This window comes from Helicoverpa armigera, chromosome 5, assembly GCF_030705265.1.
Source record: "Helicoverpa armigera isolate CAAS_96S chromosome 5, ASM3070526v1, whole genome shotgun sequence".
NCBI lineage: Eukaryota > Metazoa > Arthropoda > Insecta > Lepidoptera > Noctuidae > Helicoverpa > Helicoverpa armigera.
Window position 1 is genome coordinate 13619938 of NC_087124.1, and position 14401 is coordinate 13634338.

Below are 14401 nucleotides of genomic sequence, written 5' to 3' on the forward strand. Positions count from 1 at the left end.
TTCGTATCCTCGAAAGGTTCTCTAAGTACGAAGTACAGACCTACGTAGTTGCACGTTTGACAAATATGTCAAACCATTATACATTCGTGACAGTTTCCCAGACAATGTGCACCCGATACAAACAAACCACTTTCTAGTCGACAAGCTACGTTTGCCAGTTATCCATTAGTTTTCGTAACGAATTATACTAAGCAATTGACATAACGGCCTTCAGCTCCGAAACAAAATGGCGGCCACCGCACAGCCAGATGATATTCGACACACTGTGACTAATTACATCTAACGATTGCTGTTCGAAAGCCAGTGATAAAATGGTGAGACTATAAAATAAAAAATAATATTTTGCTTTCTACTTTTATGGAAATAGCTTAAACTGTAAGTGATTGTAAGCAAGATGAAAGTTTTTACATCTTGTAAGAATAGGAATGTTGTCATAAGTCTCACGTACTAGTCAGAAGTTATATTGAAAAATCTGTAACTGACCACTAAAGTAATTGGTAGTTCTAGCAAGTACATTTAGCCAACATCAGGAAATTCATCAATCACAGGAAATAAGGTACCTAATCTCAAATAGCCATCCAAATCTTATTCACTTTATGATTCAGACAAATAACAGGGTACAGCCACAGACCGCGAAATACGATTGTATTCTACGTTAGCTCCACCAAAACGAGCGGCTTCAGATAACGGTAACCGGCGCCTGCGCATACGGTGATACCAGGACCGATCTCACGAACGTGTTATATCATTGCCGGGCCAGCATTCATTCAACTTTGCGGTTCAGATTCTTCTCTAAATATTCCTCATATTCCATGAAATCATAAAAAATGCAAAGGTCGAACGAAAATAAACTACAAATGAATCTAACCATGACAAGTGTAGTGTAATAATTTTCGTGAACATGTCTGTAGTACACAGTGCAGCATGAGAAACTAACAATGATTATGGTGTGAGCAATTAGCCCAGTGTCGAGGCAGATCGATATCTGTGGCCGATGCGCGTGCGCACGCACTCGCATAAACATGTAGAGTTAGTAGTAGCGTGACTACACCACACGTTATAAGTAACAGTTTGGTGACACGGCCCGAGAAACTCTCGCACGCGTCGCATCACGCTGCCACGGACACTTCGAGTTCAGTGTAAACACTTTCGAAAGCATCACTGCTATAGGTATGTAAATTCTGAAACATTTTCTGTAACACTTCCAGACAATCCACGATGTCTTAACTGTACTAAAAACTGTTTAAAATATGAACCGCTACAGTAACATTGTCGGAACGTTGGAACTAGTCTGTTTTACTTGTCTACCATCATCACTGCTACAGATACAAAGTTGACAAATATTACCAGTTCACCCAAAAAATTATGACGATCAAAAATGTACAAATGATGAGGAAAGATTTATGCTTAAAATAAAAATTATATCGCACTAGTAGACAGCTTCAAATCCGTTATAATTTGTATCTGTTTCTGGTCTATAGGCGTAAATGAGTCTATCGTCAAGCCTACACTGTCAATAAACAGCCTGACTGGTCAGCTACGCTGTTGTGACTGAAAATAGTACGGCTTTTGTAGAAAATAATATTTAACGAAGTTATCGTTGTCTACCTAGAAGCGAAAACAATTAAACATTCTTTGAATGAAACTTTTTAGCGTTTTAGATAAACCGCACGGCTATGTATGTAACAGCTGATCAAGTCGCATACAAATCTCCACGTTGTATGTAAATGTTGTTTTAAATTACCTCGAGATAAGTGTATGTTCATTAGTGCAGCGTGCACGATGCTCACAGCACGACCAGACCACTGTTTTGCGATTATCATTGACTATTCATTCAATTACCCTTGAAAATAAATCACCATCCTAGAAATCTTCTTAAAATGGATTTAACGACAGATTTTAATGTAAAACTCATAAAGTCATAAACTCATGATATTATGATAAGCCATGACGTTGGCACAGGTGGTCGTAACACAATATCTGATGATTCACATACGTTACACCATGTTTCAATGAAAACTTATTCAAAAACTCGTAGATATTTTTTCAGGCTTATGCGCTGCGGTACATTGTCGGTATGGTACGGTCAGCACAAGACGATGACTGAGTGATAAGGCCAAATACTAATCAGTTAAAATATGAATGTGGTTAGCCAGTCAACGTGGAGCACATTCAAGAAATGCTGGTTCACGCTCACAAGATTTGCTAATTCATAACAAAAGTTAATATGGCGTTAACAGTAATAACTACTGATAGGCGTTTAATCGTCAGATTACATGATTTATTGGTCGATTTGGGCCAGCTGCGCGTGCGCCTATGTTATAATAATAAATTAATAGATTGCTTACAGGAATGCAATCAATATTATTTACAGAGTTGGTTTGCATAAGCTATTGCGAAATGCTGAACACGATGCACGTGATTATGCATGAATACTTTCTCTTAATAGTGAATACAGGCGGTAAATAGGCCTTAATACCTAGATAAACCAGCAATTATTCTCTAATTGTTACCTAAATATCAAATAATGACAGCAGAAACCTAAACATTGAAAACCTCGTTAGCTTTTTTGTTTATTTCGACCGGGAACTATAAGACAAAATATTTTGCCATAAGGTGAGAATTAAATCTACAACACAAGGATAGCCAAGTGTAACAAAAACGCCCCTAAAAATGAAACATTCATAAGTAAAGTATACATAGTAGACCATCAGCGAAATCAATTTAACCTACCTCGTCGAAAACAGCCCCATAAGCTATCAAGTGTTTAACAGCACTTGTAGGGTATCATCTCAAGTGTCAGAAAAAATATTTTTTAGTGTGGGAACCGCGTGGCGCCGTAGTATCGAGACACACGTGACAGATCTCGACAAGGCGCTCTAGGCCGTGACCCTCGAGCCGCCACTCCACAACACTTGCTCGTCGCCCTACCTGTCCAAAACACTTTTTGACGCGGAAAAACTTTGCTAATACTGGCATGCTACATTGTTCATTAAAACTGGCGCAAAAAAACCTAAGAAACAAAACTGTTAGATCGTATTGGGTTCGTTAAGCCGCCGTTGCCAGCCCGTAGATCCGGATTAAAACTACATAAACCTTTTTCGAAAGCAAGTTCTTTGAAATTAACACGGGCTTGGAAGTTCCAGTATCAAAATCTGTTAATAAACAAATTTTATCCTTGCATGAGTCACTTGCAACGTGTTTGCCGTTTCTTTGGCAAACAGTTACAAGAACCAACAGTTAGGAAAGTATCATAAAAATGGAGCGCTTTGTTCAAACTGCGGAACGGTTGAAACTAACTAAAAAATATTCTAAAACAATAGAGAGGACGTCTAACTGGGGCACGTCCAATATCCATTGTATAGTACAGAACGTTTCACTAATATTGTACGAGGTACCGCGTACTCAAAGGATTTTATTCTTGGGGTTATACCTCACTTTAATTGACTTTAATTAACATTCATACTATTAACTACTACGTATACCTTGTTTATGGCATTTTTTATCCTTCTAGTACTTAAGCTCAATATATTAAAGTTTTTTACCATCTTTTCCCGTTCTGATTTTTAGAAACGGAAAATTGATATTTTCCTCTTAGCGATAATAACTAATGATTATTTATTTATTATTTAATTAATTTGAATAAAAGGTAAAATAATTATTGAACAGACCAATACCACAAAATACATAGGTACAGAAGTCAATCTACATACAAAGCGCGTTCGAGTCACGCAGACATAGGTGTCTATGTGTGCGTGTTCACAGACGCGCTGTCTCAAAACAACTCAAAACAGTGCGAGCGCGGCTGCCGTTTTCTTGAGATACGCGCGGCACACACAAGGTAGATAAATGTGCACGCGTTGTGATATCTAACTGTAATTTGATTTTTAATTTTAATAACAAAAGAAAAAGTAATAACAAAAATGTCGTATTGTAACTGTTCAGTGGACGGTTGTTTTAATACAATAATAAACAGTGAACTGTCGTTTTTTAGCCTGCCGGTTGATTCAGAGGGGTAAGTACCTATAGTATGTAATGTATCTACTTATTTTCTTATATTTCGATGGTTCGTTTAATAAACGCAGTAGGTACAATTAGGTGGGCAGGTAAGCCCCGGCGGTCTCTGGCCCAATGCCGTAATAAGTTTTGCTAGTGTCGACCCAGGCGAACCTGCCAACCTACCCTCAAAGATTATTACTAGGTAGTAGGAGTTAATAATTTTTGTGATCATGGCGAGAGTATGTTGTAAAGTAGACGAAATAAAACCGGTCAAGTGCGAGTCGGACTCGCATTCAAGGTTTCTGTAGGTAGAAGCAAGCTTAGATTAGGGACTGTACCAACCAATTACCTACATACAAAAAAAAATTGTTCGCAAGTAAAGAGGTACTTTGTTTTACATAGTGTTTTATATAAAATTATATAATAATAATAATTTCCTGTTTTATTTTCAACAATAAATAAATAATTAGATACGAGTACCACTACCACGTTAGTTTTATGCGCATAAAAAAGTTGACAACCCTAGCGCGACCGCCGAGTTTAGGCATGAAAAGTGAAGTACATACATGAGATTGACTTCTGTACCTATGTATTTTGTGCCAATACACTGCGCTTGAATGTGAGCATAAATACTGCTTTTGTTTAAACAATCGTACACAGCCGACTATCCTCTGTAAAGAAATTCAATATTCTTGTGATTCACCGTGACAATAACGAAAGGCAGTTCATCTCATCATCTCTAAATTGTAATCTTACTACAACTGAACCGCTGTTACGCACCATTTGTTTTAGCATTTTCTGATATTTCCTTGTGTTGAGGTTCTTGATAAAGTAAACTCCTTTGTCGTATATGTAAACTATTTATTACAGTACAGCGTTTGTGTAGCAGAGGGTACTAAGTTATCGAGACAACTGACAAGTGACGACTGAGCTTTTTCTCAGCATTTCCCGCCTTAAATAACCTTGTCGATGACAGTTGGTATTCTGTACAAAAAAGATTTAAAGCGGGAAACGAGTAACTACCACAAAAGTGTTGCCAGTTACAAAAATATAAAAGCATATTGTGACGTTATTAATAAATCATTTTACAAGAACTATTTGTAAATTTAAAATAATATTTATAAATTTAGCCTAACAACTCGGCCATCCGACTAACATTAACGAGACCTCTCGTTATGTAAAGATATGCAATGAAAAGTAAGTAATTATAAAATAGTAATATTTGACATAACTAGATATGTCCGATAGCCAAGTTTACATCAAAGATAAGAATAAGGTTTACATAGTCTATATCGACAAGCAAATATTATAAAGTAGCTCGTGGATACATAATCAAATATGTTATGAAATAGTTACTTAGTACATTATTCACGAAATCTGATCAAACATGAATATATAGTTCCAACTTGATGTGAAATGTGATATAAACATTATTAAAGTTTACAATTGTGAATTAATAAAGTACTTCAGCCTCTTGAAAAGAGATACTATCATAATTAATTAATTTTACATTTTTATATTAGAAATAAATATAATCATCTATAACACCGTGTTGTATAATCTACTTTTACTTATAATATTATAATTCTCTGGGAATTTAACAATCAAGCATTCACATTATGTTCCTGATCTAAAAGCTTTTGACCAACAGGGGCCATGACACTGCCACCTTTGACATGGTCGCGTGTTAATACCACATAGTACTTATAATTTGCCTTTTAATAATTGAACATGACTTTACATGATCTTCTCGTGAGAACATACAGGAGGTGACCATGACGCTATCGCTCCCTGCATGACCACACGGTGACCAAGATCTTAATAATCTCCAAGGGCGCGAGGCCGGCCATGACTTTGCCCAGGGACTGTCCATGACATTGCCAATCCCTGCCTTAGAGTGTAATAAATGATGCCTTGGTTTGATAGTATTTTAATTATCAATAGGAACCTTTTCATTTAACTTGACAAAAGGCTAGACTTGTGAGACTTACATTATTCGTTACATTGGACTTCGTCATCCTCATCGGTTGAGGACATGTCATCATAAGCACTACCGAAACTTAACCATGGAAACAGCTTGTCTAGTGCTACAATAGCTTCATAAGTTTTCCTTTCTTTGTTAACGGGTGTCTTCAATGACAAACCTATCGTTTGGGAGGATTTTCTTAATTCTATAGGGCCCGCGACATTTAGCTTCTAGTTTTCTGGATTGGCCATCTTGACTAGGAACATTCCTAAGAACCCTAACTAGGTCACCAACTACAAAATTATTTCCCTTTTTCCTATGTAAATCATAACGTGCCTTATCTTTGTCTTGTTGTACCTCTATCAAGGTCTTTGCAGTTTCACGTAAACTTTCTAAATTACTAACGTCGGCCCCTACATCTTCTATGATCTCGTTTAGGTTTCCTACAGAGGGTGGGTAGCTCTATAGCCAAAGAGAAGTTCTGTAGGAGTTTTCTTTGTCGTGGAGTGTATGGTGGTATTTATTCCTAATTGAATGTCTGGTAAGTATTCGTCCCAGTTTCCCTTAGGTTTTTCGTGGGACATGGAGCCCAATGCGGCAAGGATGGTACGGTTATACCGCTCCACCTGGCCGTTAGCTCGGTGTAGCTACGGCATTAAATATATGTTTTATACCAAGCGATTTAACAAAGTCCTGAAATTTCTTTCCCGTAAAACTCGTACCCTGGTCAGTTATAAGTCGCGTTGGTGTACCGAAGTAGCTTATGTGTTCTTTAAGCACACGTATACTTGTCGTAGACTTCGTATTACGGACCGGTGTTATGTTAATGTATTTCGTGAAAGAGTCAATAATGACAAGTATATAGCAGTTACCTCTTTTGCTACGATTGAATGGGCCTAGATGATCCGCGTGGATAGTGTGAAACGGTATTTCAGTTTTTGGTATGGGATGAAGGAAGCCAGCTTTGCTTCCCGACGGGACTTTATGATGGGCACATTCAAGACATGCATTAACATATTTTTGTGAATTTACGTATTTTTGGGAACCAAAAGGTAGCCTTAATCCGTTCTAGCGTTTTTTCGAAGCCAAAGTGTCCGACTTCATCGTGATTCGCCCTGAGAATTTGCCAACGCACACCCTTTGGCACCACCCACCTAAGCACGCCTGGTTCAATGATACGATACAACTTATCATTTTTGATTTTATAATTCTTAATGATGTCTGCAGCGTTTTGGGATTGCGGATCAGTTAACACGTTTTAATACGTTTAGTCTCATCATCGTTGTCTTGTACCGTTGCGATCCAGTCTTGGGAACCTACGTTTAGCACGTCTAACACACGCGTTTCACAGTCATTGTCGGGAATGGGACATCTACTAAGGGCATCAGCGTGTGCCATTCTTTCACCAGGTCTGTATTCAATGGAACAGTCATATTCTTGGAATTGAATCCACCATCTCGCTATTCGGGGTATTAAGTCCCGTTTCGTTAGGGTTGTACGCAAAGAGTTACAATCAGTCAAAATGGTGAATTTAATCCCAAGCAAATAGACGCGGAATTTATTTAGCGATGCTATTACAGCCAATGTTTCAAGTTCATACGAATGGAGCTTTGCTCATCCGTGGTTGTCTGACGGCTGTAATAAGCAACTGGATGGAATACACCAGTTTCTCCCTTTGCATTAGAATGCCGGCTATGCCTATTTTGCTGGCATCAGTATGCAGTTGGGTTTCTGCTCGAGGGTCGTACAAAGCAAGGATTGGCCTTTGGACCAAATTTTGCTTCAAGGTCTCAAAGGAATTCTGTTCAACCTCAGTCCAGCGCCATTTGGCATCCTTCTTCAGAAGTTCGGTCAATGGTCTCGCTATTGTTGCGAATCCCTTGACAAATCTCCTGAAGAAACTAGCCAAACCAATAAAACGGCGCACGTCATGTTGGTTCTGGGGTACGGAAAATTTTGAAACTGCATCAGTTTTAAGGACCCCGGCCTAATCCCATCCGCACTGACTTCGAATCCCAAATATTCTATCTTATCGAAGCAGAATTTGCATTTCTCAAGTTTTAGAGTAAGTCCACTGCTTTTGAGAAGTAATAGAACCTCCTCAAGTAATTTTAGGCAATCTTCAAAAGAGCGTCCTGGGATCAAAACATCATCCATATATATAAGCACATGTTTGTTTCTAACCTTGGCTAACACTTTATTTATTGCCCTTTGGAATACGGAGGAGCGTTTACCAGTCCGAACGGCATACGGTTGTATTCGTATTGGCCGTCGGGCGTAATAAAGGCAGTTCTTTCTCGGGATTCTTCAGCTATGGGAATTTGGTAATACCCTGATGCTAAATCGAGAGTAATAAACATGGTATTACCAGCCAAGAGATCCAATTGATCTTCTATGCGGGGGAGTGGAAAATGTTCCTTAACGGTCTTTCTGTTTAAAGCCCTATAATCAACACATAGGCGTTTTTCGCCAGATTTCTTTTGCACGAGGACTATAGGGCTTGCATACGGCGAAGAAGATTCCCGGATGATGCCACTCTCTAACATTTCTTGAATCATAGATTGTACTAGTTGTCTATCAGAATATGACAGGCGATAGGGCCGGTAGACCACGGGCTCAGAATCTTTTAACTTAATTTCCATCTCTACACTAGTTGTATAGCCCAGTTCATGCAAATTAGATGAGAAACATTTGCGATATTTCTCCAACAATTTCACAAGTTCAAATTTCTGCTGTTGTGTTATGTTACCGCATTTTAAAGCTTCGTCAGTTAATTGTATGTCCAAAATATTATAAGTGTTTGGTACGTCTAGAGTGCTCGCTACCCGAGCTCGTGTCACTAATGTATCTATAGGCATATTTATGTCTTTGTCACATATGTTTTGTATTATTAATGTCCCTAATCCTAGACTTAAGTCATATTCACCGGGAAGAAGAAAATATTCATAACCTGGGCGTCCTCTAATTGTCCCGTGTACGTAAATCCTGCCGCAAAAAATTGTATCTGACTTTACCTTTATAGCATTAGTGGTGTGTGGTTTTAGATTATTAGACTGAAAGGTCAGTAATATCAACTTTGAGTCATCGTGAACTTGGCAGCGCTTAACAATTATATCTGTATTAGTTTTGTTATTTGTATCTGTGGACGTTCAGTGTACGTGTGTCCTAGTAATACCGGGTCATTAATCATATCGTCAGTCACAATCAAAATCTCAACATTTTCTTCAATTATGTCCTGTACATCTATATCAACGAACGCACGTCCTACTGGCCGGTAGGGAATATTACCTAATCCCCAAAATAGGCAGGGACTCAGTTTTCCATTGAATTCCTAGACTTATCGCGTCAGTCAGTCTAATAAGGGTACATTCGCTTCCAAGATCAATATGAGACAAAAGTGTTTTGCCATTAATTCTAATTGGAATTTTGTACTTAGCATTTATATTATCAGTCGAATGTACTTCCATTACAGACTGGGACTCTACATTGGCTTTATGAGCTTGGTTCGTTTTATTAGGGCAGTTATCTGCTAAATGACCTCTCAAATTGCAATTATTGCATCTAATTGTAGGTTTAGAACAACGGAAAAATGGATGACCAGTCTCGTTACAATTATAACATTTTAAACTTTGTGGCTTAGGCCTTTTATCATTATCCGATTTTTGAGCAGGTTTCTTTTCCTGTCGATCTGTATTTTTATTTTTAGGATCGTTACCAATCGGTTGATTAATTTTTACACTTTTAAAGAACTTAAGCAACTGTTCGGGTTCAGAGAATTGCGCCCCTTGAGCACCTAGGCGAACACCCCTATCGTCTATGCCGTATATTATGCAGTCGACTGCATCCTTACCATAGATTTTGCAACGGTTTAGCAGATTAATTTTAGTATAAAAATATTCCTCAAGAGATTCGCCAAACTTAGCTCTCTTATTCAACATTTGAGTAAGTGTCTCCGCATAGTTAGTTTGTGAAGGAAAAGACTCCGTTAACCTTAATTTCCATTCAGACCAGGAATGTAGCAGAGAGGGGAGACCCTGATACCAGGTTTTAGCAACGCCGCAGAGCTTGGGCATTGCATAATGGACTATTTGTTTATCAGACCATCCATAAATCTGAGCGCATTCTTCAACCTTATGTATCCAGGTCTCCACAGTCTGCTCACGGCACATTGGGTCGAAATCAGGTACAACATTTAAGACAGGGAATTTATCTACGTCAGTGGTATTTTTACTTGCTATAACGTTTAAAAGTTTTTCAACTATATCTAGATTACTTAAATTAGCACTTCTCTTCCTACGAGGCGACCTTTCCTCCGAACTTGACAGCGATGATTGACTTTGTACTCTACGTCTTTTAGATAAGCCTTTATGAGTAGTTCTTGAATTCTCTCCTACCTCGTGCACTGAAGGGCTCCGGAGCTGTCGTTGCTCACAAGATCGCTTACTCGCCCGCTTACTTCTCCTCGACCGTCGTTCACGTGACCTGCTACGACGCACGGCTGGAGTTCTGGACCTCGGCTGCGTCCTAGCATTCCTTTCCTGCTGCGAACTGTTTCTGTCCACATGCCTGGATTTTTGCCTGTGCTTCGGCATTATTCCCAATTGTATTGCCTGAAACTTACGATTGTGTGTATTAGATACTTCATAATTAACTTTACTAACTTACATCTGTAGGCGTATTTTGCATGACTTTTGGTATGTTCATGTGCGAGTATAACCTCCAGGAGTAGCCCTGGCAAGGTTATGTGCATGTGTATGTGCGTACATGTGAGTATAACCTCCAGGGAGTAGCCCTGGCAAGGTTATGTGCATGTGTATGTGCGTACATGTGAGTATAACCTCCAGGGAGTAGCCCTGGCAAGGTTATGTGCATGTGTATGTGCGTATGTCCAGGGAGTAGCCCTGGCAAGGTTACATGTGTATGAGCGTACATGTGAGTATAACCTCAGGGAGCCCTGGCAAGGTTATGTGCATGTGTATGTGCGTGTGAGTATAACCTCAGGAGTAGCCCTGGCAAGGTTATGTGCATGTGCATGTGAGTATAACCTCCAGGGAGTAGCCCTGGCAAGTGGGTAGGAAGTATGTGCGTACATGTGAGTATAACCTCAGGGAGTAGCCCTGGCAAGGTTATGTGCATGTGTATGTGCGTACATGTGAGTATAACCTCAGGAGTAGCCCTGGCAAGGTTATGTGCATGTGTATGCGTACATGTGAGTATAACCTCAGGAGTAGCCCTGGCAAGGTTATGTGCATGTGTATGTGCGTACATGTGAGTATAACCTCCAGGGAGTAGCCCTGGCAAGGTTACGTGCATGTGTATGAGCGTACATGTGCGAGTATAACCTCAGGAGTAGCCCTGGCAAGGTTATGTGCATGTGTATGTGCGTACATGTGAGTATAACCTCCAGGGAGTAGCCCTGGCAAGGTTATGTGCATGTGTATGTGCGTACATGTGAGTATAACCTCCAGGGAGTAGCCCTGGCAAGGTTATGTGCATGTGTATGTGCGTACATGTAAGTCTTGATAACACTGTCGTGATAAAACGGAACGAACAAACCAATGAAACTCTGTTTACACTTGCATTTCATGAACATAAAATTATTTATAATACAACTACACTAGTTTAAACGATAATCTAGTTAGCTGTACAATGGGCAAAATCCTTCTTCACATTGCCAGTAGGTAGGCAGATTAGAAAAAAAACAAAAGTTTTACTTACGTTTTCACTTCTGTGGACGTGGTAAGTAGAACTTTTAGTTCTACTTTTATCCCACTTCTGATATGTTGAGGTTCTTGATAAAGTAAACTCCTTTGTCGTATATGTAAACTATTTATTACAGTACAGCGTTTGTGTAGCAGAGGGTACTAAGTTATCGAGACAACTGACAAGTGACGACTGAGCTTTTTCTCAGCATTTCCCGCCTTAAATAACCTTGTCGATGACAGTTGGTATTCTGTACAAAAAAGATTTAAAGCGGGAAACGAGTAACTACCACAAAAGTGTTGCCAGTTACAAAAATATAAAAGCATATTGTGACGTTATTAATAAATCATTTTACAAGAACTATTTGTAAATTTAAAATAATATTTATAAATTTAGCCTAACACTTGTGGCAAAATGTTTGTGCAAAATATCGATACGGCATTGAATTCCATCAACAGTAGGTAGGTTAGCATAACACCGCAAAGTTGGCGTTGTTTCAATGTTAAGCTGTAGGCACACAGAGCACACCAAGTTTCACTCTAGAGCTAACTGCATTGAGTGAACAGAGGAGCTCTCCTCGTCGACCGTCGTCGCCAACACTCGACCTCAAGCCTCCTCCGCTAGCGGTGCTCGTTAGTGCACCCGCCGGCCACTTCGCTAATGAATCATCGACTGCAACCAGTTAATATGCAACAGGCTCGGCCAGGGCTTTGCTTTTAACCTAACTTCTTATAATTACACAATTTGCAATGGTAATACAGTACAACGGAAAAACGCATCAGGTAAAGGTTCTCAAGTTCTGCAACACTGGAATGGATGATAGGGACCATTACTGACACAACTAAGTGCTTTTGGTAAATATTTGGCGCTTGTTCCGGAGACACGAAGAATTATCCAATTACGCGATGGCTAAGAATTACCTGCGACTTCGACCTTTCTTCCTACTCGCGAATGTCGTCCTGCTAAGCTCTCAGAGAGATCTCTGCAAACACAAGCGAGTGGCTCGCCATGAATATTGAAATAATTTCACTTTAATAAACGATTGAATCGTTGTAGTGAAGTCTGATACGATTTGCGTGTAGCTAGACCGCGTATGAATAATATAGTGAGCATGCAGCGTTGCGACACTGCGGGTTCAACGATCCACGGAGACACCGTATCGGGTTCAATTATAACAGGACCCGGTGTCTGCCAGGTTCGCGTTATGCATACCTAATAATTATGAAATGTTCCGAAAGCAATCCGATGTCAACAAACTTGAGACAATAACTAAGTAAGCCTATATGCTTTCTAAACATCTTGGAATAATAAACATTGCATAGAATGTTTGCGAACAATAAAACTATCACGGAAGACAAGCAAAATAATTAAGTGTGTCAGTCAGTGTAGCTACATGTATGTACAAACATTCCATTTATAATAATATAGACTGCACCAATGCTTAATGAAATGATGATTGCTCTCAGCATAGACTATTGAGTAAACATCCATTTTGCGCGATAGACTCGTGGGAAACAACAGCCCTTATTTTATGTGCGTTTCAGGGGTTTACCGGAGTATTCCGCATAGCAAGTATCGATTATTAACAAGTTATCATGAGAGACGGCAGCTGTCGCGGCGTTATGTCGGTGCCGCAGGTCGGGGCGACACGCACCGGCGATCTGCACCTGCGCCCACGCCACTCCGCCCTTTACTGACTATCCCGCAAATGAGAGCAAGTGGAAAGTCGGAACTTTGTAGTACCCGTGTGTCGCGCATGTCTCATTATTGAATTTGAGACTCATTTGCACCACTGAATTATAAGAATATCTAAACCATAACCAGTCGTGTGCTTGCGGCCCATTGGTAAAAAAAATCAGCGATTTGACAACTTCAAATAGTACGGTTATCGTTATACCACAGATTACTACACTCTTTTGCAAAAAAAACGGGCACCTATGCGAAATCTTAGTTTTAAGGACTTTACATGTATTTCAAAGGGTTTAACCAATTTCTTAGCAATCGTACAAAATTCAAATTTAGAATACACTCTCACGCATGCTCGGCTAACTCTTTTGATGCTAGAAACATACTACAATCATTAAAACCCTTTGAAATACACGTAAAGTCCTTAAAACTAAGATTTCGCATAGGTGCCCGTTTTTTTTTGCAAAAGAGTTTATAATAGTTACTACGTAGTTATCCTTAGTTAAATGGTGCACCGTAAGAAATGAACTAAGGAAGCAGAAAATATATTAGAATCCATTGACAAGTATAAAATGATCTCACATCCAGAAAATCGTCATAACTTGTAGGAAGTTAACTCGCTGAAGCGTCCCTTTTTACACGCTTTTTATTAGCTTCACCTGTATGTTTGTTTGTAACCGACTTCTTTGGGCGCGATTTTGACCCACTTTAAACGGCCAGATTTCGTTCAAACTTTGTAGATTTATTGAGGACCGATGACAATACACTAATTTGATAAAATTATTCCATTTTTAACCGACTTCCCAAAAAGGAGGAGGTTACACGTAAACATCGATTACTCCGAGGTTTATAGACCGATTTACGTGATTCTTTTTTTGTTCGACTCGGAATAGCTGCCAGTTGGTCCCATAGTCATCAGGTCAGGATCTGATGATGGAAACCCTGAGAAATCGAGGGCAACCTTCAAAAGTTGTAGGCATACATAGGGTAAAAACTTGAAATTCAGGTGTACGCCTAAAAGCACTATTCAACTGTGAAGATTTGGAG

The 14401-nt window shown here is 39.3% G+C and overlaps 2 protein-coding genes across 3 annotated transcripts in view; both read right to left on the reverse strand.

The window, feature by feature from the left end:
- Positions 1 to 14401, reverse strand: part of Crb (crumbs) — a 59401-nt gene that overhangs the window by 39655 nt on the left and 5345 nt on the right. The gene's annotated exons all lie outside the window — the stretch shown is intronic.
- Positions 9083 to 10821, reverse strand: LOC135116920 (uncharacterized). Its single transcript, XM_064034723.1, has 2 exons — positions 10743 to 10821; positions 9083 to 10682 (listed from the first exon to the last, which is right to left on the reverse strand). The coding sequence occupies exon 2, from the start codon at positions 10555 to 10557 to the stop codon at positions 9250 to 9252; it is 1308 nt and encodes a 435-aa protein (XP_063890793.1). The 5' UTR covers positions 10558 to 10682; positions 10743 to 10821; the 3' UTR covers positions 9083 to 9249.

Bases quoted from the DNA above. Each gene is read 5' to 3' on its own strand.
- LOC135116920 (XM_064034723.1), bottom strand. From the start codon at position 10,557: ATGCCGAAGCACAGGCAAAAATCCAGGCATGTGGACAGAAACAGTTCG.